We start from the raw sequence: 25,329 nt of genomic DNA on the forward strand, positions 1-25,329 counted from the left end.
TTGTTTTTGAGCCATACCCCCTCGTTCCTTCAATGCCAAATGCTACGAAACGGCAAGCGGATCCAGATTTTGGTCAGTTTCATCACAAAGAAATAAACGATTATTGGTAAACTTGTGAATACTAAAACCGCCATCAATGGCGATTCATTTGAAACTTATGATAGCACAGAAATTATTTAGGTTAAATTCGCTTCCTCCCTTAATTCTCTCAATAGCTCCATCAAGTTATCTACAAAAACTCCGTTTTTTTATTATTCACGACGGGCTATGCATCATTTATGTGTTGTTCATATGGGTGAACTAAAAAAACTGTTTTTATTTCAATCAAAGTTTTTATAGAATATTAATAAAAATACTTTGGAACCTTTGTAGCTTAATGTACTCGAAATTAATTTGCGTCAAAACACTCAAAATGCGTAAGATCCTTTGGTAACTCTTTTTTTCGTAAAAGTAACTCGTGTTTTGGTCATAAATAAGTATTTAAGGGTCTCTCAGTCTTATGCTGGTAGCAATTTATGTGGTTTCGTCGCAAATAAGTAGCACTGTACAGGACAAACCAGTTTTATGCTGGAAAAAATTCAGATTTTCCGTTATAAATAGCACATATGTGTCATTTATTATTTTTTATGTGGATCAAGTAGATTTAAGGGAATTTAAAAAATAGAATAGTCATATAATTAATTAATAATATCTTTCATAATCGGCTCTAAAACACTTTATAGTGTAGAATATTTTATGGCCCAGAATGCACGAATTCCGTATAACGCATAACGTCTTCCCCTCTTGCTGACATGATTGTATGTTTTGAAGCTTTTGAGGTTTCTAAAGCCTTAGTATTTCAAAATTAGATATTATATATATTTTTAGCTGACTTACGTATATGACCGTGTTTTATGCATTGCTTTGAAAGGTATTCAACGCGTGACTGTTGCTTACTACACCTTTCAGCGTTAACACATTTGTGACGTCAAAAGCAATGATAGACGAGGTTTTCCCAGTTTTCGTTACCAGAGAGAGTTTAGTATCTATACAGTCAGTAGTAGTTTACGGACTTTGAATCTGCGGAGGAGAAAAAAACCTAAGAATATAATTTATTTTAATACATTTTCTGCATTCTCATGGTAAAATCTGTCTTACTTATAGCATTATCGTTACAGAGAAACATTAGCACCTTGGTTTGTAAGGAAACAATACATTCACTCTTCGGGACATAAACTTGAAAATTCCCTAGATAGTTTACGCTCCGTACGATATGCGCATCTATTGCTTTTTCGAGCTTGGCTCGGTGGAGAAACTAGTATGTGGCAGAAATATTGTCTGCATCAAGTCGATGACGTGGTGAATAGGGTCATTGTACCATCGTATCATCCCAGCCGGTGGACATTTATGCGGTTTTATTTACCCTGAGCATAAAAAAAGGGATTCACCACGTTCGTTGACACTTATTTGGCTCCCGTGACTCGTTCAGGCAAGAATGGTAACACTGACCAGTAATGGGGGAGGACAGACCGGTTCCGAAGCTGTCGCTGGATCACCATCATCCCTGGGATGGCTTCCTTTCTTCGTTCTTACGGCGAATGACTCCTTTATACGGCCATTGCCATGGATTTGTCCACACCCCATCAAAACTATTGTCAATTTCAGCGACCTCTGTGTCAAAGAAACAGTATCTCGACAAGCTATAAATTTGAGCTACTCTTCAGATACTTGGCAATTAAGGGCATTCCTGATTTTGCATGTGCAACCTATCCTGTGAGCCATCAAATAGGAGCAGGTCACATGTTTGCAACCGTCAGTAAATGAGAAAGAGGAAAAAAATAGATTATCTTCCGAAATTAAACAATTTCGAAGACGCAGTGCTTCTGTGATCCTGGAACGAGTAATATTCATATACGATCGGGTAGTAGATTATTGTGCCAGCAAAGGAGTATATTTCAATGAGTATGAGTCAATATTTTAAGGCGTTAAAATATAGCGGTGAATGTACTGGATTTATGATGGGAAAGTAAGGTTACTACAATTGGTGCCACCGCCAGATCCATCACGCTCATGAGTTTTGTGGGTTGGGAAATGATTCAAAAAATTTCTTGGTAAACATTCAGTAATATGAAAGCTGTTTTCAAATGAATATTATAATCTATGTATACTTACAAGACGCAAAAAAAAGAAAAAAAATATTCTTTATCAGAAAGCTTTAAAATGATGAACTGTATTGTATCTCCGTTGTAGTGAATGTAGATGAAGATATTATATTAATTTGAATTGTAAGGAAGTTTTATTTAATACTCACACATAGCAGTGATAGGCCTAAAACGGTACTGACCGAAAAAATTGTATGTAGTTACTTATTTGTTGGCAAAATTATCTCTATTACAATGATTGGATAATCCGTGACGTGGTTGGAAGACGGGGCATTAAATGTTTGGACTTAAACAAATATTTTGTGACCAAAATTAACCGAATTGCATTAGCCATGTTGTAGTTTTTTTTCGAGAAGAACTAACCGAAATTGATTTTGGTATTTATAGATAGTTTACCGGGTCATCTCAGGAAATTCGAAGAAGATATTTTCTCAGACGACGTGAATCATATCCTTCGTTTACCATCGTACTATAGTAGACGTGATCATGAGAATAAAATTAAAGAAATAGACTGCAAAACAGAGAGATTTAAAATGTCATTCTTCCCTCGTACTATTAAGGATAGCAACGTTGTCTCAATTGATAGGATTAATGGCGTCGCTCGCTAGGATCACTCGTTGGATGTTTTTTCATAGTTCTAACCTCGCATGTATTTGCTCTAGGAATTACTAACCATTAGCAATTTTTTTATGAATAAGCATGTATATTTTTCTAGTGCGCGTAATATTTCTATGACCGTGCGGTGTGCATGTGGCGGTCCTCTTGCATGCTGCGTGTTGGTGATTGGTCACCCCCTGCCAAACACCCTAGAGGTGCCTCGCAGGGTATTATGTAGATGTAGATGTAGATCTGGTGCAACATAATAATGTACTCATATTCACCAAGAGCCCTGGTGAAAGTGTATCAATATTTTTATCGAATCGTTGGCAAAAATTTACATTTAACATAGAGCATCAACAGCTGAGTCTGATTTAAAGTTATCAGTGCTAATTCGCGATATGTTTAACTAAGGACTTTTCACGTCATGGTCCGATACGTCTGCTATAGGGGCGGAGAGCAGGGCCAACGCCCAGTGACGACGACTCACCCCCATTACTTGTTCTCCCTGCCCACTCCATCCCCATCCGTGTCCACTTTCCCTCCTTACTTACACCAACAACTTTCGCGCCCCCCTCCCACCTCCATCACCGCGACTACTTCCCCCACATGCAATCCCCCTCCCTACCCCACCCACCAAGGTCACCCTCCAGGCAGTCATGGCCTTGGAAGGCGCAAGGTTTCGAAGAAAAAGGCGGAGACCCCTGCCTCCTTCCAGATGGGCGTGGCACGGATGGTTGGCTCCGCGGAGTTCTATCCATGCAGTCGCTCTTTATTTATCTCGGCGCATAAATTACGCGGATGGAAAGGCGAAAGATGCTAGCATAGACGCACGCTTAAAAGACCTACTCGCCTCTAATACTATTTTCCAGAAATATTATTGCAATCCACGGTACGTGAAAGGTCGTTACGATAGTCTTGTTCGTGTAACTGACCTCTTAGATAAACTGGGATGGGAATCTTTGTCAGACCGTAGAATGAAAAATAGACTAAACCTTCTAGAAAAATTTGAGACCAGTGTCTTTTCTAACGAAGTTAGCCATATCTTACGGACGCCAAAATACTACGGGAGATCAGATCATATAATTAAAATAAGAGAGATAGACTATAGAATAGACAGATTCAGAATGTCTTTTTTTTCCACGATCAATAAGAGATTATATCGGCTGCGATAAAAATCAAAAATAGATTTGATGACTTGTAGTGTGGCCTGCTAACCTATGTAAAACTTAATAATGGTCTTAATTTTAATATCATTTCTAACTGCATACGGTAGTATAATTTGTTAGTATGCGTGACGTTTTTTGTACTGTGTGGTGTGCATGTGGGAGTCCAATTGCATGCTGCATGCTGGTGATTGATCACCCCGTGCCAAGCACCCTAGAGGTGGCTCGCAGGGTATTATGTAGATGTAGATATGATGATACCACCCGAAAGTAATGCAATATACTTGCATGCTCAAAGGGCCGGTTCTCGACATTTTTATAGCCTATGTGAACAATTTCCTCCCCTTAAAAATAACCTAAGAGTTGGTAGTGATTCTCCCTGGATACATTTTGAAAATAAACTCAGATAATTTAGGAGTTAGGATCAAGACTTAAATATCAGCATGGACTTATAACACGCTTGCTTTTGTATACTGAATGTGATATTTTTAGGACTCAAAAACGATCGTTTAGGCGCGTTTAGTTTTGCTTGGCGCGGCCTCGCGATTTGCTTGCGCTTAAACCGGCCATGCACGCTCATGAAATATTCGGCAAATCCCACGAATGTCTTTGTATTGTCGTGGTATACCATCTAGCGATTTGATCGTTGGATTATTCTTCCTCATAGGATAATCCTCTAAAATCGCTGGCACAGTAATGGCTTCGCCTGGTTTCGCTAGCTAGTGGGCCCTTTTCGCTTCTATAGCGCTAAGGTGTTTTTTCCCGTCCCATCCCTTCCAACCATTTCCCTACCCTAGAGGCGTCGTCGGGGTCCTATCGCGGCGGCGCGGGCGCCTCTTTCCAATACCAATAGCGAATAATGATTTTGGAGAATTTTTTGTTTGCTCATGAATATGTTAACTGTGATTGAATTTTTAATTGATAGAGTACAATTATTCTCACAGTCTCCTCATCGCATTTTGTTAAACGAATGCTGCAGTTGAAAGGGAAAAATAGATTACGAAAAAATAAAAAAATATTCCTCATTCACCTCTTCTGTCATTATTTTTATAATATAATTACAGGAACCGCCCCCTTTTCATGAGTTGATGACGTTATCACAGGTCTAGGTCATTTTATCGTTCAGAGAATGTCTTTGGTTGCGGGAAGGAATCGCTCACAAGTGTATTCACAGTAGGTGGTGGAATGATAAATATGCGTTCCTTTTTCCGTGGGCATTTGATACAAAAAGATATTACTCGTTGGAGAAAACATTTATGAGATTATGTGCTATGTGGAGATAATTTCCAGTTGAGCATTCAGTGACAACATTCCGTGCAATTTATGCGAATAAATATGCGCATTCGCTATTCGTTGCTCAGCAACTTCTCGTAAACACGTAATAATTTACTATCATCAAATGAACGTATTATTTAAGTCAAGGAATCTGAAATAAATTTCTATAATAATAATAAATTTATTTCACGGGCTTAAGCCCTTTTACATTATCACAAATTTAAAATTGCACAAAGTTATCACAATAACATCAAGACAACACTACAAAACTGAAAAGGGTACCTTAGGAAATGCACCGCAAACAGTCCATCAAGAATTTTTTAAAAGAAACTTTTGACATTTGGAAAATATCAGAATTTACACATATGTTATTATAATCTCTCGCTATCCTGAACATAGGCAAAAAATAAATGTAATGTAACTGCAGTGCGGGAGATAAAAAAGATTATGAGTTCTAGAGTGTAAGGCAGGAACTTCAATATTGATTAAACTTAGTAGATCCGGACATATAATTAGGTTATTTAGCAGGCCATACAAAAACAAAAGACCTAATTGTTTTCTTCTATTACATAAGGAACTGAGATTGAGTAGATTTAACAGTTCAACATATGATCCTCTTTCTCTTTCTAAGTTAAATCTAAAAGCAACAAGTCTTAAAAAAAAGTTTCTGAACCCGCTCAATAGCAGCGTCATATGTCAAATAGTATGGATTCCATACTACTGAGCAGTATTCAAGCATAGATCTTACTAAGGTAATATACAGAATACGGTAACTGAAAATACTGTTAAAATCTTTACAGTGTCGGCAAATGAAACCAAGAGATTTATACCTATGCTTTACTAACTATAGTATCGATATGTGTGTCAAACTTAAGTTGAGAGTCAAACAAAATGCCTAGGTCCTGTTTACGTTCGACTCTATCTAGTGTACTCCCAGATAAAATGTAGTTCTTTAGGTATGGGATTTTCCCTCGACAAAAGGTAAGTACATTACATTTACTTAAGTTCAGCTTCAACGAATTATTATCACACCAGTCAGCAAGAGAGGTTAAACACCTCTGGAGATCCACAGCATCATTGTCTGAATCAATAGGATGAAAGATCTTCAAGTCATCTGCATAGATTAGATGTTTTATTGGGTTTAGTGAGGCACCAATATCGTTTATGAAAATCAGGAACAGAAGGGGACCCAAATGTGAGCCTTGGGGAACCTACATATTTGTAACTTTTATCTCGCCGTATATTTTTTGGCACGTTTTTTGTTTATGCTTTTGAAAAAACTTGAGCATAAACTTGAATCATCATCTTAGCCATAAGTTCAACCTATATTGTTCATCCGTAACATTTGTGCTTGGAAAAATGATGTCTTCAATAGCATAAGTAGTGCCTTCCCTTAAAATATATGTAGAGCACGAATTATCAACTCACACAATGCAGTAGCGTAAAAGAATATCCTTTCATTTTAATCACGTAGTTTGGAATTTTCAACTTAAACCTTCAATTTTAAATATATTTGGGCTATTTATCACACTTTATGAACAGATTTCGGTGTTTATCTCATCTTATGCATAATAGTTTTCTATATATTTCACTGTTGTCTTTCATGAATACATCTTGACGGCAAAATGTGTTTAAATTTAGTAAATTTGCCCGAGAGGCAGTTATTGAAAAATGGGCCGAGATATTCATAATTTTGACTGGCAACGCTTCATTGAGGAGCGATTCTTTCCTGTTCCTGCTCGTCCTGATACTAATAAATCTCCTCACCATTTCCTGATCATAGGTCTGCGAAAACACCTTCGAGAAAATTACACCTACTCGCTCCGGAGACTTGAATTGTGTGACGCGAAAATTACGTTGATTCACTCGACGGTAGTGGTATCAAACTCGAGTTTGCCCCCAGGGAGTCGCATCCACGTAGTCTTTTTTTTCTCTGCCAGCCTCTCCTTTACTCGACTCGAATCTGGTCTAATTCACAAGGATGATAACTCGGCGCCACGCTTTTCAAGCAGCGCCGTCGTCATGACAACATCGCGAAATCCGAGGGCCGATTCAGTGAGGTGACGTCAAGCAGCCCTCAGTTTGTCGTCGTATGGACGATTTCCTCACAAAAGGGCTCTTCAGGAGCGATGCTCGCTTTTTTTCCCCGTCCTTGGACGAGTTGAAGCTCATCCCTCGAATTTGCGTCAAAACAGCATGGCCTGATATTTTTTATCTAATGCGTAAAAACAATTTTCTCGTAAGGCCTGTGGACGTGGATGCTCTTTTTACCATTCTATGCGTGTTGAGGTCAGGCACATTACAGTAATGGATCGTCGTATCCTGTTCACGTGATATTACGTGAGGTCGAGCCATTACGAAATTTACTCGTGAGATTGATGCTTGGTATGATCGTCATTTAGTTTGAAAAAAACCGCTCGATTGTATGGAAGTCGGGTTCATGCTCCATGGAGTATTTTTTTGAGATATAATGTTGTTTCCTTTGCTTTTCGTGTCTTGAGAATAATATTGCTTCTTATATTCCCACCAATATTATTATATTAAAAGTTATTTTCCTATTTATTTCCTCCTTCTTATGATAAGGGCGAAACCGTTAAGTGATTAAGTGAAAAGTGAAAAAATGAAAGTTTGAAAGTATTCTGTATTTTCTTAGTAAAAATTTAAAAGTCAAAATCCCAGAAATGAATGAAATATGATCCGTTAGAGGGTTTCCTTGCTTAGCGCTATCAGGGTTAGCCATGTTATCAACATGAGGATATTGAACTTAGTCTAATGATGAATATAACCTCTATCACTACGGAAAAACAGCAAATTGCTTGTTTAAATAAAAAGAAATAAGCAAAAGAGTTGTCAAGGGTCAAGAGTTGTTGATTAGTTACAGGAGAAGATCAATCAGTCAAAGAGACAACAACGACGTGTATAATTTGAGATTAGTAAGATCATTATTTAAAAATATCTTGCATGCTGTTGGGCATGGTGGAAGTTCTTAATATTAGTAAAATAAGACATTGCAACATTTCCACTGAGTTTTAGTATGGCACTAAGCGTTCCGTCGTTACAAACAACACTTGATAATGCTGTTTCTAACGACGAAACGCGTAGTGTCATAATAAAACTCAGTGGAAATATTGCAGTCTTATTTTACTAGTATCATTATTTACATTAATACTGTGTCTAATAGCTATTTGTGGAGGAAAAGAAGAAATAATTCCAACAGAAACTTATAGGTTTTTAAAATTGCTAGGATCTCATGTAGCCTCTTCGATTTAAGATAATGGTGATGTCTACGTTAGTTTGAGTGAGTCATCAGGAAAAGTTTTCCGTCAGTGCCAAAGACTTGATTAGCAAGATATCAATTTACTTTTTGTGCGGTGAATGGTATTTTATGCATAACTATTTGTACCGTTTGTGAGGATTATATTTGACTCATGCATAATTCCTAGAATGAGGTTCTCATTAATCACTTTAATTTACTTCGATGTCCTTGCCGCTAAATCAGTTTTACCATTGTGCTGACATTTACTTAGACATATCCGTAAAGTTAATCCCTTATTTGTCTCTTCTTTAGGGAAAATACTGATAATTTGTCGTAAAATTTAATATCTTAAAATTTTTTCCATGAATTGGTTGTGGTAATGAAGTTAATATTTTGGTGCTGAATGGCTCCCTCCCCTAATATTTTTTATCGATACTGTATCAAAAACATTCATTTCTGAGAATTTTGCGCATCATTTTTTCATTGTTACCACTCTCAACTATTATTTCTTCAACTGATTAACATTTGAATGAGTTCTTAAAAGCCTAAAAAACTTGGCTATCTTCCGGCCACGAAATATGACAAACATTTTAGATGATCATAAAATGATAATATTTCATTGCAATTTTTATAACATTGATCTATATTTTAATGATGAAATTTCATATGCAAGCTAAATCTGGCCTTTTTATTTAAGCCTTGAAGTCATCCTAAAATAGTATCCGATTCTATCTCACACACTCTCATGCATTTACTGCTCTTTAATTATCGATGCTTTCCGATCAGATAGCTGACTTTGAATCAGATACCTCGGGTGCCTGAGGACGAAGGACCACTTTCCCTCTCTTAACGATGCCCACGTACGATCCCGATCACTCCTTCAGGCCAGAGAATTATTTCCACCTCCGCGTCTTTTATTTCGTCTTCTTCATCCCTTCGTGGGCGTTCTCAACCATTGTCCGTTGTCTTCTCGTAGCGGATCCGCGGTCGACTTCACGATATGTCCCGTTGCCCTAATAGCAAGCGATCCGTCCATAAATCCTATCGCCTCCTCCTAATAACGATTCAATGGTCAGTTCACCTCTGCTTTATGCCGCATTGAGGTAGGGTAGAAACTGTTTTTTAACGCCATGGGTGTCATGTGTGCAGTGAAAGAGAGATACGTAAATCGTTATAACATCATTTCAAAGACTTAAGTGTGCAATAATAATAATGGATTTATCTGAGATGCAAAGCAGAAGAGCGCATTTTGCCCCCTTTCACGTTATAGAGCATTTGATGTTTTGTGAATAATTGGCAGAAGTGGTTTATGAACCTATATAATGAAGTTTTTAGTTTTGTTTAGGCATTTAAATAATAAAGAGCATGATAAAAGTTTATTCAGGATTGATATGAGAAGATATTCTAATAAGAAGGCAATGAGACCTTGAAGTTAGAAGTCATGCTTACTGACTGAAATGAATTTTTTATTTGTATCAATATTTACGGGTATAGCAATGCTTGGTAAAAACTGGTAAATGTGATCACACCTCCGTTTCTAGCTATGTAAGAGCCAATATGGAATTTTTTACTGCAAATAATTCCATTTTTAATGCAAAATTCAAATACTTTCCAAAACCGCATGTATATTGCCGTACGTTTCTAGGTTTAAAAATAAGAAAGTTTTAAGTTTATATAGGCACATACTTTCGACCAACATAAAGATTGTTGCCAATTGTTTTTATTTAAAAAAAAATCTGAACTGTCTTTGTATATTCATATCATTCAATCTCGATGAATCTTTCTAAAAATGGAGAGAAGTTGTTGGTCGTGAGACCCCGTTATGTAATTATGTGATTTATATTTTCCTCTATGTCATGAGATTTTATACTTTTAGCATAGAAATGTGTATCATCTGAAAAATTCTTTTTCCTAATTTTTTAATATGCTGATTTCAAAATTAAGTCAATTCACTTGGAATAATTATTTTGATTTGAGAGGCTAAACTGCAACTCATGGGTCAACCAAGTTCGTAATTCGAGAGGCGTCTTCGGCTATTCTGGATTCGTTGGCTTAGGAAGTATTGAGGCGAGTGGTCTTTGTGTGATTAGATTGGCGAACGGAAGTTAGACACGTTGTGGAGAGAGGGAAGTGCATTCATAATAAGCGGCCATCGGAAGAATCAATGGTCTGAAAAAGGAAAGGAAATGACACGAAGCGTTCGTGCATGGAGGTAATGGGCACGAAAACAATTTCCCTCTCTGACAATGCCAATTTGCAGACCACTACGCTATCCAGGTTCTTAAATTCCCATGGCAATTATGCTAAGCCTCATGGTACTAGGTGTTAGGCCCTCGCGGTCCATCAACGATGGCAATGCGAGGGAGAAAGGACTTCCACGAAGCCACAACCAGTTGAGAGTCTCTAATCTAATTCTAATCCTGCCGATTTAACGGCGGTGAACTAAACAAGAACACCAAGTACCATGAGCCTCAGTATAATTGCCATGGGGACAAAAGAACCAGGATAGCGTAGTGGTCTGCACATTGGCACGGAAAGCCAAGGGTCCGTAATTCGATTCCCGGTCCAGGGGTCCATTTTTCTCATGGCGATTCTTGTATATTTCACCGCCATTCACGCTGCAGGATAAGAAATATTACATCATTTTCTATGTTTGCTTGTTCAGCCACCACCGTGGACACCATAAGTCACTAGGGATTCCTAAGTCTCAATTCTTGGCGTAAAGTTTGAATTTTAAAGTGTGAATCTGGCTAAGGCTTACCGCTTTATCAAATATATATTGGTGCTCCTATTTATTGTTGTCATTATTTTTGCTGGGTACATTTTCGTGAACTAATCGTCTTAATATTATTTTATGCTCCAAATGATATGCTTGGAGAACGTTAGTATAAACTCTCATGGCAAAAACATTCATTTCTTAGACATTAGCGCGTAATTTCTATTCTATTTCTATTATCATTATTTCTTCGATTGATTAAAATTTTTAGGGAATCTTAAAAGACTCAAAAATTTTACTTCTCTGAAAATCATCCGGCTGGGTAGTAGAACAAATAGATGATCATTAAAAGGTAAAAGTTATTGTATATTTCCATTAAATCGACTTATTGCCGGCGCAAATACTTCATTTCCATATTTAGTGTATGGTTACTTAAAAATGTGGTAGTATGCGCTTTAAAAATGAAAAAATTCGTGAAGTTCCGATAATCAGGGGACGATATGACATCTTTTATTCATTTTAATTTGTTAAATTTTATCGTGACTTCATCACACTGGTCTTTATTTTCAGTAAAAAACTTGCTACTTAAGTGGTTGGATTTCATGAGTCTTTCTATAGCTTCGGGAACGTATCGATATTTTTTTTTCTAAACTAAGGTAATTATTGTTGCTTATATAGATATATTTGGCGAAGGCAAGTAAAAAATCGTAAGGTGGGAGGGGGAACCCATGTATTTTTGAATCCCTGCTTTATAATGCCATTTGGCCATGTTCAGTACTGAAGCCTCGCCTTGAAATATTTTTACATAATAATGATGTAAATAGTCTAATTATGGCATTATCAGACCTCATTTTGCATTAAAACTCGGATATGCGTTCCTACGTGGTATATCGCCCATTTTAAGTAGATTATTGCCTTGTGTTTTCACCATTATACTGAGTCTTCACTTTCCAACGAGGTTGTGTGCTCCCTTGAGGAGAAAAGGGGTTAGATCAATGCTCACATAGGCTATTGGGTCATAATACAACTTAGATCGAGGGGTTATGAGGTGTGCTGGAGAGATTTGATCAAGGTATGGGACATGGCATGTACACAAAATAAAAAAATAAAATATTTTAAATGTATGCATATTATACCAAGTAAGCATGTTTGATGCTGAATACTTCACATTTCAACATTCATCATAACATGCAGCGGAGAACTCCGCTTCTGAGTTTTTTCAGTTCACTTTTTTTCATCCCATGGATGGAAATCTGCGCTTGTGGAGGATCGGCCTCTTTGGTGTCATCCACCTCCTTGTCCCTTTCTGAGTGCACCTGGTGACTGAGTGAGCTTTGAGGGTTTGGGAGGGGAGAGAAAGCGAAGACTCCGCGTGCAGAGGAGGTTGCAAGTGGCGTCTTGCCCGCTAGCTGAATTTATTGTTCGCCTTTCCGTAGCAGTCCTTATGTCTGACTGCTTGGACACCGTTGGAGCGCTCACTTTTTGCCGGCGAGCGAACACGAAAATTCATTGAAAGCAGTTTTGTTCTTATCTCTTACTGGGTAGACATTTTTCGCAATTATTGCTACCTTGACACGCCATTAAATAGAGATAAATTATTTTCGCCGGAAATATATTTATTGTATGAAAAGTACAATAAAATTATCTTTTTAATGAACATCTAAGCGTTTTGTTAAATTTCCTCGCCGGAAAACAATCAAAATTTTTTAGCTTTTAAGATTTCTTTAGAATTTTAGCCCTTAACTTAGCGTGGGGTGATGGTAGATCCTCTGCTAAATTTGTTATTTACTCCCAGGGTGATTTGGCAGAATCGCTTAGCTACATAGTAGCTTCAAGTCTACTTCCCCTCCCACCAAACTGGTTTTTGTCAGTCTATCTCAAAGACTGACAAAAGGTGAAGTTAGTCTAGTTGTACCTATAACTAGACCAACTTCAGTCGACTGTAGTTGGACTTCAGTATAGGTGAAGTTGAAAGTTTTTTGAGTCATACCGATATTTCTCCAAGTAAAAGCATCGATCATTGACTGTACTTGGTCACTAGTAGTACTGATGATACTCAGAATGATGCTGATATCATCAGACGCATCATTTCAATAAATTTGACGTGGAAATGCAAGGAAGGAATAATTATATGTGATCAGGTTGAAAGTTTTTTTAAATTAATGACGAGATTTTACCAAGTGAACGCATCGATCATTGGCCATCTTGCTCACTAATAATGTTAACCCTTAACTGCTGGGTCTGGTGATGGTAGATCCACAGGCAGCTAAATTTTTTATTTACTTCCAGGGGGATTCGCAGCATCGCTAGGCTACTTAGTAGTTTCAAGTCTACTCCCCCCCCCCTCCCATCAAAATGGTTTTTGTCACTCTTTCTCACCCTTGTGAAGTGTAAACACTGTGCAAAGTGATCTGGGGACTCGGTATGTCCCCGCGCCACTAGTTGCGTTATAGATACCTCGCTTTTTGTGCATTGAAGTAATTACCATAGTGAAGTGAAGTGATGTATATTACTTTATTGCATTTTGTTATAATAATTGAATTATGAGTTCCCAGGACCAGAATGAAGAGAAAATTAAATATGATTTTACGTTTTCACAAAAAAATGCAAGTTTGTTTCCTAAAAATATGAAAAAATATTAAATATCCAAATATAATAATATGCAACTGTTGAAAAAAATTTAAACTTTCAAAAATGCATGGTGGCTTCGACAAATTATCAGTAGTTATTCAGAAATTAAATAAATAATTAGGGGATCTGGTATGTCACCACGTCAGTAGGTACTAACGTCTCGAAAAACTGCGCCAGTAGTTAAAGGCCATTTGAAAGAATAACATAAAAAGTTGGGAATGGGAATGACGATAATTTGACTTGCAAATGTTAACTTTTTCTCCAGTCCCGTTGAAAAATATTAGGAAAAGAGATGCATCCATAAGAGCTATTTTATCAACTATGAATCGATCGTATAAAAAGTAAAAAATGAAGAGTAATCATCCCATACATTCTTCACCGATACATATAATCTTAGATGCGTATACATCTTCAAAAATAATTTGATCAATTTAATGCTATAATAAACTTTATTGAGTAATACCAAGGCCCCATTCTAAGACCTTAGAAGAGTGTGTTAAGCAATACCAATTGCATCAAATTTCATAGTAGAGAGGTGGTCTAAAATATTTTAAGACGAATTGTTTTGATTAACCTTTATGCCTAGTTGCTTAGTCTTCCAGTAGTCTTAATTAATGTGTCATCCTGTTGCTTATGCAACAATTCGAGACTTATTTAATTGCTGCAGCACTAGCACATCAGAATGCATGGTACAGCGTCCCTGCATTGCGCTTCACTTTAAAGGGCCTTTCTTATCCTTCTCCGCAGTCCTCCTCATCTGTCATCCTCATCTCACGTACCTTCTGTGATTAATCACGGAGCGGTGTGCTATTTCTTACCCCCCTTCAGTACATTGCAGCTATCAGAGGCATTTTAAGTGATCAAGCTATCCAAGAGACCGTGTTGTTCATTATTCAATATATGCTGAATGCAGTCGAAAAGATTGTGATGTCACTGTAAATAGGTAAACTAAAGCCAAAGTTTGAAGAGTCAATGGCGAGTTTCTCTAAGAATTAAGTTGGAGGAGACTTCGGATATTCGTCTTTACTATTAGGAAACCTAAAACCTCTGTAAACTGGCAAACTAAGTCAAAAGTTTGAAGAGTGAACGTTGGGTTTCTCTGGCAATGTACTTCGGGGAGACTACTGATATTCGTCTTAAGTATTCTGAAACCTAAAAGGGAAACCTTCTAATATTTATACACACATTGGTTTTATAATCATCACGCCGTTGGAAAATTAATTTACCTTATTCTTTATGCGATTGGTACAACTTCATAAACTGAGGTTGAAGAATGTAATAAAGGTTGTATACATACATCGTATTTCCTTTACTTTAAGGGCTTAATTTACCTCGCTCTTTTGACCTAAAGCTATAGAAATTTACACAATTATTTTTCAGATGAAATGAACATAACAGAATGAACTCGAGAAAAAAATTGAATTGAATATTGTGATCATTTACGAAAAAAAGATGCAACATAGCACACAAATTCAAAGAGGTTTGTTTATCTAATATGTACTTTTTATGAGTTGAAATGTAATGAAAGTGGTATTTGCTAAAATAAAAGTAATAAAATCGTTCAAAAATTAGTTAATAGGTACCATTAGAATAAATGAGTCATTAAGTTCATTATAATTTATTAGCTATTGAATGATTTTCGTGATAATCTTAATAATTTAGCGTTCGAATAGATTTGGCAGTGATATTTTCATGAAATTAATAAGTCAACCTATTAATTGCTACTTAAAAATCCTATATTTTACTACCCACTTACTTTTTTTGGAGTGATGTTAACAAGGTGCAATTATTTAGCTAACATGTCGGCTTAGACAACGGCTCAACAGTTCAGCTGATACGCTAACAATGTAGCCATCAAGTAGTCCTCTATTGAAAATTCCTATTTTATATATTCCCATTACTATAATTTCGTAAAAGTGAATGGTAATGACCAATTTGTCCCAATAAAGTCATTAAAGTTACGCTAAAAGCTTCTTGGGCGACCACATTTTTTTGTCCATTTAACGCAATCGGCGATATAAATGGCCACCGGGAAGGAATTTATATTAGCAAGGGATACGACCGTACGTGACACAAACAAGTGTGGGAAGGCATTCTGTTTTTATTCGCATATATTTCTCGGACCTTTCAGGGAAACAAAAGCTTTAAACACACAGCTGTTGGAAAAATTCCGTCCACGACCCCATCCCGAGTTTGAAAGGCATGGTTCAAAAAATAATTAAGGCTAATAGCTTAAGAATAAATATGAGAAGGGTAGGGAGGAGATTGGAGAATCTTCATATTTTCCAGCCCTCGGAAAGCGAATCACGTAATTCGCTCGTGGAAAAATTCTCAGGCACACATCATCGCTAGCATCCGTTTCTCTTGTCCTTTGGATGCCTCCAGGAGAGATATAACGAGCAGTGCATCCATGGAAGGGGCAAAATGCCATGGGTAGAGAGATCCGAGGGTAGCTGCTGTCTGTCTCCATGACCGTAGTTGGGAAATGCGAAACTTCTGCTCAGATAATTTATTTATGCCATTAATTCGTGCGGAATGGAGGAATGAAAACTTATTTCAAGTAGCATTATTATCAGCCAATATATACCTATGTAATTGTAGACGTTGTTGGCAATTACTCATTAGTGACCCTGAGATCTCGTGGGGCACAATAGAACCAAGAACGAAACTCATCGACGCCCCAAGAATGTTCATCTTTTTCAAAATTTATAATTGCCCTTTTCATATATAATATGCAAGTAGCTTTGAAATTTACAGCTTAAGTATAAAATATAATTTTTGGCTTCATTTGGAATGAAATGACTTGAATCTGAATTATTGAACTACGAGGTTTGGTGAAATTACTGCCTATAAATACTTTATCATGGTTTTATCGAGTTCTCGAACATGGCTGCTTCTCCTAAACTAAATCTTTTGGTGAAATGATATTATTTAACTATCTTGTCAGTTGAAGTTGGTTTTTAATATTTGGTTTAGCTTTTTTATCCTTTTTTAGAAAATTTTCACCAACAATTTGAAAAAATTATGCTATTTTTAAAATAAACAGTAAAAAATACAATAATACATTTAATAAGTTAAAGTCTAGTCAAATGCAATGCCAAATTAAGTAATAAAAGTTGTTACTTATTTTTTCTGCATTCATTTTCATGGATTTAGTTTAATCCGTATTTCATTTCACGCGATTATGGAGCCTTGAGGTAGGTGGCGTTGGCGTGGACGCAAGGAAAAAATAAATGAGTATCCCCTTGCGGCAGAGGTTTCTTTCTTCAACCTTCCTTGAACCCGCACGAGGGCTATAGCCTGTGTCATCTTCACCTCAGCCGCCAATAAGGGTCGTTAACTCTTTATCCTCCCCGTCAATCCTCCTTATCTCCTCTCTTTCCCGTCCCAATCGTCCTTGGAGAGTAGATTTTAGACGATCCTTATCCGCACCTCCCCTTATTGGACCGAAGGAGTCTCGCCATTTTCGTACCGTCCTATTGTCGTCTCGGATTTGCGGAAAGGGGAAACAATAGGCTGTTGGTTCTTTTTTTTCCTAGCCTATCCCTGCAGTGGAGGATCGCTAATTTATTTTCTCTCTGTTTATGGCGAATTTTTTTTTCTCGGGGTGTAGTGTACGGTATGCCCTTGTTGGAAGTGATCCTGACTGCTGGGGTAGTATCATAATTATTTATTTTAAAACTAAAATTTCTTGCAGGACTTTACCGAGTTCTGTATCTCTGTAGTATGCTATTGAGGCAATCTAAACTGAGGCATGTCATTGAGGCGAGACTTGACCGAGTTTTATAGCTTGTAATTGTAGTATCATAATTATTTCTTTTAATAATACTAAAATTTCGTGCAAGACTTTGCCGAGTTCTGTAGCATGCTATTGAGGTAATCTTAACCAAGGCGAGTCATTGAGGCATGACTTGACCGAGTGCTGTAGCATTTCATTGTGGTATCATAATTTTTTTCTTTTGAAATTAAAATTTCGTGGAAGACTTTACTGATTTCTGCAGTACTTTTGCATGCCTTTGAGGTAACCTCAATCGAGACAAGTTATTGACGCAAGACTCTTCCGAGTTCTGTAGCATGTTATTGTAGTGTCATAATTATTTAATTAAAAACTAAAATTTCAGCAAGAGTTAACCGAGTACTGTATCACATCATTCAAGGCTTAATGAGAAAAATGTTGTACTCTGTGGAACTTACTAAAGTACTATTCCACATGTTTAGTTTTTTATAAGCGTTAATATGAATTAATGTACGCATTCTTTAAATGGAACTCATTTTAAGCTTCGATCGACTCGGTCGGTGTTATATTTACTATCTTCTTTAAACTCAAGATCTGTGCTGTTTTATCGGTGCTTTTCTTTATTTGGCTGTTTATGAATGTTCAATAAAATTTGAGACCTTACAATATATGCCGTGAAAATTTCTCAAAATTAATTATTTAGCTTAAAGAAATTGATTTTAGCAATCATTTTATTTCGTTCTTACGAAAATAGGTTCAAAATTTTGTATATTAATTAATATAAGTACCTCTTAAGTAAAAACTACTTTCAAATGATGAATGTACGATCAACTTGCGTAGATTGATGGGTGATATTTTAGGCTGCTAATATGCTTTTCTATTAAACTTATCGAATTGAAAAAACTCATAATATGAAAACTTTATTTTAGTTAGAACACCAATTTATCTAATCATAAATAATTCTCGATTAAATAAATAAAAGCGAACAAACTATGTATAAATCCACCAATTTATTTATGTGGTACTACTAGTTTCGGCGCAGCGGCGTCATCATCAGGTACCTTCTCGATTCTCGATTAATTACGTAATCCAATGCTGTATGTAAGGCATTCTATTGTCTTAATTTTGTTAGATTATTGAATCCTCATTGAAAAAAATAGTAATTGGAATGATTTTGACGAATACCACGCGGAAATATGATGTCACCTTGAATCGTTTGATCGCACCTTGCGTTATTCCCACCCACGTGGAAACTGTTGAACAACACGCCGCGGCAAGCCGTCACCGCCTTACTTCATATTTAGAGGCAATAGGCCTCCATTAAAGGAGGCTCTATGACATGGCGGTTTAGCGTTACATCTGTTGCTGTTTTGCATGCATTCTATTCACAAAAAATTGTAATAAAATGTAAGTAATAACCTAAAATAAAAACCAAACGTAACAATATTTCGCTAAAAAGTCAAGGAAAGTGCGTTTCGGCAAGGCAAATTTTGCCATGACGTCACACCTATTAACAGTAGTGGAAGTGGTCTTTGTCATCAACTTGATTTATTGGCTCATTTAAGTTTTACTGCCGTGTATTTCCTCGTGAAAAAGTGGAATTCGATGACTGGTTGCGTCCCGAGCGGCGATTTTGAAAACTTGAAATTTTAATGCGCGCGGAGCGACAACAATTTTAGCGACGGACCTAAGAATCTTCTAATGCAATATTCATGGGTAAAATTTTCTCGGGTTTGGCACCAGGTACAGTTGTTTAAGGCCAACGTTTCGATGAGAAACTCCCTCATCGTTATCAGGGTTAAGACTGACTGGACATAATCACTGAAGTGACGGCATAAGAATTACTGCACTTCACTGTTGATATGGCGTGATTTTATATATGCAGTCGGTCTTTGCATCGATGATGATGAGGGAGTTTCTTATCGAAACGTTGGCCTTTAACAGCCTTATCCGGTGCCAATCCCGAGAAGATTTTATCAATAGTATTCTCTGGGAAAGCTTACGATCTTTTGAAATATTCGTGCGTCGAAGCAACATTACTGATAGAAAATTCACGGAAGGTACAATGAAATGAGTCGGCAACCATCCCTTGTACCGCCTTGAACTTTAAGTGGGGTCATACTCTTAGCACCCACTCTCCCTCGATGACGCGAAAATGCATTGTCCTCGCGGCCTTGCTCGCAAGGGAAGCAAGTCGGCGACGCAAGAATCCCGATTCAGCCTCTCGTCCAGCCCAGTAACGGCCTCGCCCACGGCTGCTGCTGCTTCTTGGAAAAAAATGACTCACCATAGTCCCGTATGTGTTTCTCCAGCTTGTCGCTCTCCTCTTGACTCTCGATGCTGGCCAAATGCATCCCGTGGTACCTGCAGTACTGCGCCGCTCTGTACCAGTTGGCCTGGGGATCACAAGTGGTTTGGAAAGGGAGGAGGGAGAAAAATGGATAGGAAGGAAGCCGAAGGAATCGGTTGAGGGAGAGGTATGTGTGGAAGGTTTTGAAGGAAAGGGTTGCGTGCGTCGAAGCGCATGTTTATTACAATCCACCAATAAAAAAAACCTTTAGTGGGGGTTTCAGTCGAGACAGGTTTCCTTGGCTTGGGGTTTTTGACTCTTTGTCTTTCTTTCTTGGCTGAGTTCTAAGAGTTGAAGGTCATACAGTCAAGGTATAAAAATGAGGTCTATCACCTTACGTGCTCGCTCTGTGGATAAAATATGAAGCGAAATACCTTAGATCCTTTAGGCTTCTTTAGGTTTATTTCTTTGCATGTATAAACGCCGGGAGAGGTAATCATGTGTCGTTTTTTAATTCTTGTCCTCAAGCTGGAAACATATTCGCAGCGCTAAAAGCCTATTAATCATCAGTCTTACAGAACTCACCTTTCTTAGCGAAGCAAAATCATACATGGAAATATATTTTATACTTCTTTCATTATAAAAGCATGTTACGACTAAAAAAAAACAAAAAATGATCGCACTTCCATGAAATAGATTCATCATGCGCATTTATTTTGTCAAACGTTGATTTCACGGTATTATTGTGCGAATACTTACTAGATATTATTTTTTCAAATCGATCGGGGTTTAACGTGACAAAAACTCAAAGTCAATATCAAACAGCTTGGATTTTTCAAGTTTAAATCGTCATCCATAAATTCCAACACAATTAATGATCGTATCAGGATTGTGGTTTTGAATTTGAGGGACGATTGCAGTGAATTTATTCTCCGTATCTGTAGGTAGTCAAAAGAAAGTGGATGTATTGTTAATTTGAACTGTTCAACTCAAGGCGATGGAATAAATATTATCTTATTTAAGCATATAATACGTACATGCATGCATTTTTAAAATTAAAGTTGCCTAATTTTATGTTTTTAAAACCTTCTCATTTCATAACCTCTGCATTATTAAGTACATCCTCAGCTCGGCTTATTTTATGTTATGCAAGTATGCGTTTTCTAAACTGTAATGAATAATGACGCCCTTTTGAATGGAGTCTCTACGTAGTTCTTATAATATCTGCTCTAAAAGTAAGGCTTGGCACGGCGCGAAGAGATTCACAATAAATGCAGGAGTGGATAAAGTAAGAAAATTGCCGTGTTTGAGAGAAAAAATTAGTTATTAACAATTTCCAATTGAAGTTTCAGCTCTATTTATAATATTTTTTTAAAAATAAAGTTAGCATTATTTTCGAATTTTTGACTCGCTATAGAGCAAATGAAGAATGTTCGTAAAGGATGTAGTATATGTCAACTTTAATGTGTTCAAAAACTGTTGCAATAATAATGTAGACACATGCTACATCAATCCCGTATTTCTTTTACATAATTATGTTGCGAAACATCTCGCCGCATACCGTTGATTTTACTTTACAACATTTTCAACAAATCTAAACAAAGGAGTAGGTTGTATTCGGCGGTACATAGTGGAATTCTAAGAAAATTTTGAATGAATAAAACTTAAAATTTGTGTTTTTTTCTACAGAATTTTTTATTCAATCACGGCCATGGTTTCGACGGTGTTACCAATAGATGACGTCAAAAATCTAAAAAATCGTCGTGATTTAAAAAAAGAATCTGTGGAATAACAAATTTAAAATTCTAAACACAGGAAAGGGATTGGATCGCAACAAGGTTCTTAGACTGTACCTTAGTACCCTGGATCGCAAAAAGTGCAGTACATCGAAAAAATTAATTTTTTTTCTCCTCCACCGGGTATTTTTACAAGAATCACAACCAATTTATGCCAAGTTTCTCACGAATACATGCGAAGAAAAAATGCGCAGTGCAGCCTTAAGCTGTTTGCAAAAAAATGGGATGCGGATTGAGAGAGAAAATTTTGGCTTGCCTCCTCCTTTTGAGTGAGCTTTTGGAAGCTGTCGAGCCCGGCCCTCATGATTGGCGAGAGCAGAAGCCGACTCCTTAATTGCTTCCTTCTGTTTATCGCCGGACGCATTTTCATAAGTGGATTCTCGGAAGAGAGACGTTTCACATTCGTGAATTTAAATTGGTGTGGGATTTTTCCATGGAAAGATTCCTCGTGCTCGTTGAAGGTCGATAGCATGGGCCAAGTTTTGTCCATTGACCCATTATAAGGCATCGACCTCCTCCCAAAAGGAAATAAACTCACTTTCGTTTCCGATTTTTACATATTATGTCATAAACTATTCGAGATAAATATACGGTGGTGAGATTTTTAAATATAATTATGGCCACTCCAACATCTTTTATAATAAAAATTGTAAAACATTCTATTCGGCTCCATGATTTATGATATTATTATTGCGCTTATGTGTTTACCCAAGAGATTCCCAAACCTTGACGGCAAATATGTAATCAAACCCCTGGGTTTGGTGTGTTTGGGCTGTTAAGCATGGACATATTTTTAGAGGTCAGTGCCCGGAAAGGAATGGCAGATGGATCTCTAACCTCCGCTAAGCCTTTTAATGAGCTCTTACGGTCGTTATTGCTAAGATTCCAAATTCAAATTAAATGGTATTTTGAGGAGACGACCGACAGCTGAGGTCATTTGCGCCATGAGGGAAGGGGTAGGTAAAGAAGGGTGGAGAGAATCCCAGCGTCGGCATTAGCCTGCTCTTAACGTGAGGCGCCAAGGGGACCACGGCCTAACGTCCCATCCGACGGACGGAGTGTTGCGTTTGAAATGTCCTCCACACAACACTCAAGCAGGGATCGGGCAGTCTCTGAGAATTCTCTGCCACCGCCGGGATTTAAACTCGAGCCCGCCTGCTGGGAAGCCAACACTCTAGCCACCACACCAACCCGATCCCCCCGAATTCAAATTAAAATTTTTGAAAAGCAAAGACTGAGTGGTCGGATAAAGATCAGCATTATCAAATTTTAAGTGAATTTCATATGCATCGCATTGTTTTTAGTGTACTCAAGAGAGGAGTCAATCATCTTTCCTTATTGAGAACTTATCGATTAGTCTTGCATGATTTAATTCTTCAACCTCAACCCCCTCATGCGGCTTTGAATTCGTCAAACGTCCTCACATTCTCTCGGAGTATAACATCGCATGGAATGGTTTCCACGTTAAAATGATTGACACATTAATGGTGGGCTCTCAATAGCCCTGGACCCTGTAATTTTCGGATACGGATGAGAGCTTGAGTTACGTGATCTTATTACTCTTCCCCCTCGAGTCGCAAATAAACGAGAGCACTTAATGGCTGAATTAATCTGGGGAGACAGCGTAGATGGGTATCTCAGAGAGAGAAAAAAATAAGCGATAAAAAGTATTGCCCATCGGTGACGAAGTCGAAATAAACATATATTGTCAATAGAGAGACGTATGTCTTGCGGTGTAAGCGGATTCTTATGAAATAACTGACTTATCTTTCACTTACTTATTGTTCATATCTCTAAAATAGTTGCATAAATATCCTGATTAAAATGCTGCCCATATATCTAAATGCACGGAAAGAGGTACTTAATGTGAAAAACTGAAATTCATATATGTTTATCATTAAAAAAAAATAAACTGACTCATATTTAAGTCTGTATTTCATTGCTACTCCCAGATTGCTAGCTTAAAGTATAATATTGATCATGCAACAAGGCTTTTTAAGCAATTTTAATATCTCGGGAAATGCTGCGAATCATTATTATTATTTATCATTGAAATGTCACCTCCCTCGCGCATTTGAATGTAATGCAAGCCTGATAATGAGGATTAAGAAGCCAAATCGAATGCCATTGTGCATTATGGATGAAGAGATATTTATTCTATCTATTCGTATAACCACCGAAATTTGATAAATCTGCTGCTTTAGTCTTCACCACAGGTCTATATTTTGGAAGCTATGGTTCTCACAGTGAGTTCCCGATATTTTCCGCCCTGTCGTAGCTCACTCTTGCAGAAACCGGTGGGGGTCAGATTTGGAGGGACTAATTGCCGACCTTTCATCCCGTGACTCTGACCCAGAAATGAATAGGCGACTCTTCCCGCTACATCTTGGCTGTGGACATTACGCACATGCCTTTTTTTAACGAGCGTCCCCCTCCTCCACGCGTCCCAGATTCGTCCACGTGACAAATCCGGATGGCGGAATGCGGACATGGGGCGACACAGTCTCGCGGATTTAAATGAGGAGGTCCTGAAAAACGAAACACCGGGCGTATATATCCGCACGCAAAAATTTTCGTCCCCGATACGCGGAATTTTTCCCAATATTTCCTCGATTTCCCGAGAATTCTGAACCTTTCCGAATGCACAGATTTATTTACTCTTGAAAACATTTTGATGCTATTCCCACTATTGATAAAATAAGCATTCTTTTGCCTTTATTATCAAATACGCCTTCCTCTCCAATTTGTTTTCTAGATATCGTGCTCCCATCCTATAGTGTCCTGTGGTTCTTTTTTCAATGAAATGGTAGGAAATAAAATGTAGTTTTTAATCAAAGTAAAACAGTGAAATAAAAAGTGGTTATAATTTCATATTGTAAAGCATCGAATTAAATACATCGAGAAGAGCTATCGCTACTCGTATGAAATAATTTTTGCGTCCAATGCATCATATTTCATGAAATATGACTTTTTAAATATACATTACGGATGTTTTAAACATTATTTAACTTAAACTTTCAAAATATTTACACTGTTCCCCTAGATTGTGCTAAAATTATGAAAATCTGTTGACGTGCAATGCCTACGGTTGAATTTGACAATGCTTTTAATTCACGATTTTTGCTGACATGTGGTATTTCTGCTGAAGAATTAATAGTATTAGATATATTAAGCACATTTTATTATTAACAATATTTTTAGTACTAAATATGCATTGACTATGAGGACCCTTCGTAATTTGAATACATTTTTTCCCCAATGATATCATTTAAATAGGTATGTATACGCTGCTGACTGTAGCATGGAAGGGCGTACGAATGAAATGGCAGTTCCTTCGAATATGTTACATTCTGTGTTTCACTCATTATTTTCGTAATTGTTGCATTACTGTTGTCGGACTTTAGAATATTGACAATTTTTATTTAAAATAATCAAATTCTCAAAAAATAAAATAAAACTCGCCCGTCGTTCTATTTCCCGAAGGGCTCTTAAATTGGCAAGGGTCAATGGCTGCCGTAAGTGGGCGATCGAATATTTTATTCAAAATTTAACGAAGGTAAGACCATCAGTCCTTATTTGGGCCTTAATCATCAGGTATGAAAAGTTTCCTGCTCCACTCTCTGACCATGAACGGCTTGCGTTGCTCCCGCGTATAATTTCACCGATTGTCGTGTCGCCTGTTATTATTTGATGGAAACATTCATGAATTTGTTTCTTCGTTTTAG

The 25,329-nt window shown here is 37.3% G+C and overlaps 1 protein-coding gene across 2 annotated transcripts in view; it reads right to left on the reverse strand.

Annotated features, from left to right (window-relative positions):
* LOC124163756 (C-type lectin 37Db) overlaps positions 1 to 25,329 on the reverse strand; it is a 224,397-nt gene that overhangs the window by 17,381 nt on the left and 181,687 nt on the right. The window contains exon 3 of one of the 2 annotated variants that reach the window (XM_046540838.1): positions 19,806 to 19,914. The exons of the other annotated variant lie outside the window; for it this stretch is intronic. Within the exon in view, the coding sequence (XP_046396794.1) occupies positions 19,806 to 19,914 (109 nt within the window). The remainder of the gene's footprint in view (positions 1 to 19,805; positions 19,915 to 25,329) is intronic. 2 annotated transcript variants of the gene reach the window in all.

This window comes from Ischnura elegans, chromosome 8 (genome assembly GCF_921293095.1).
Source record: "Ischnura elegans chromosome 8, ioIscEleg1.1, whole genome shotgun sequence".
Lineage (NCBI taxonomy): Eukaryota > Metazoa > Arthropoda > Insecta > Odonata > Coenagrionidae > Ischnura > Ischnura elegans.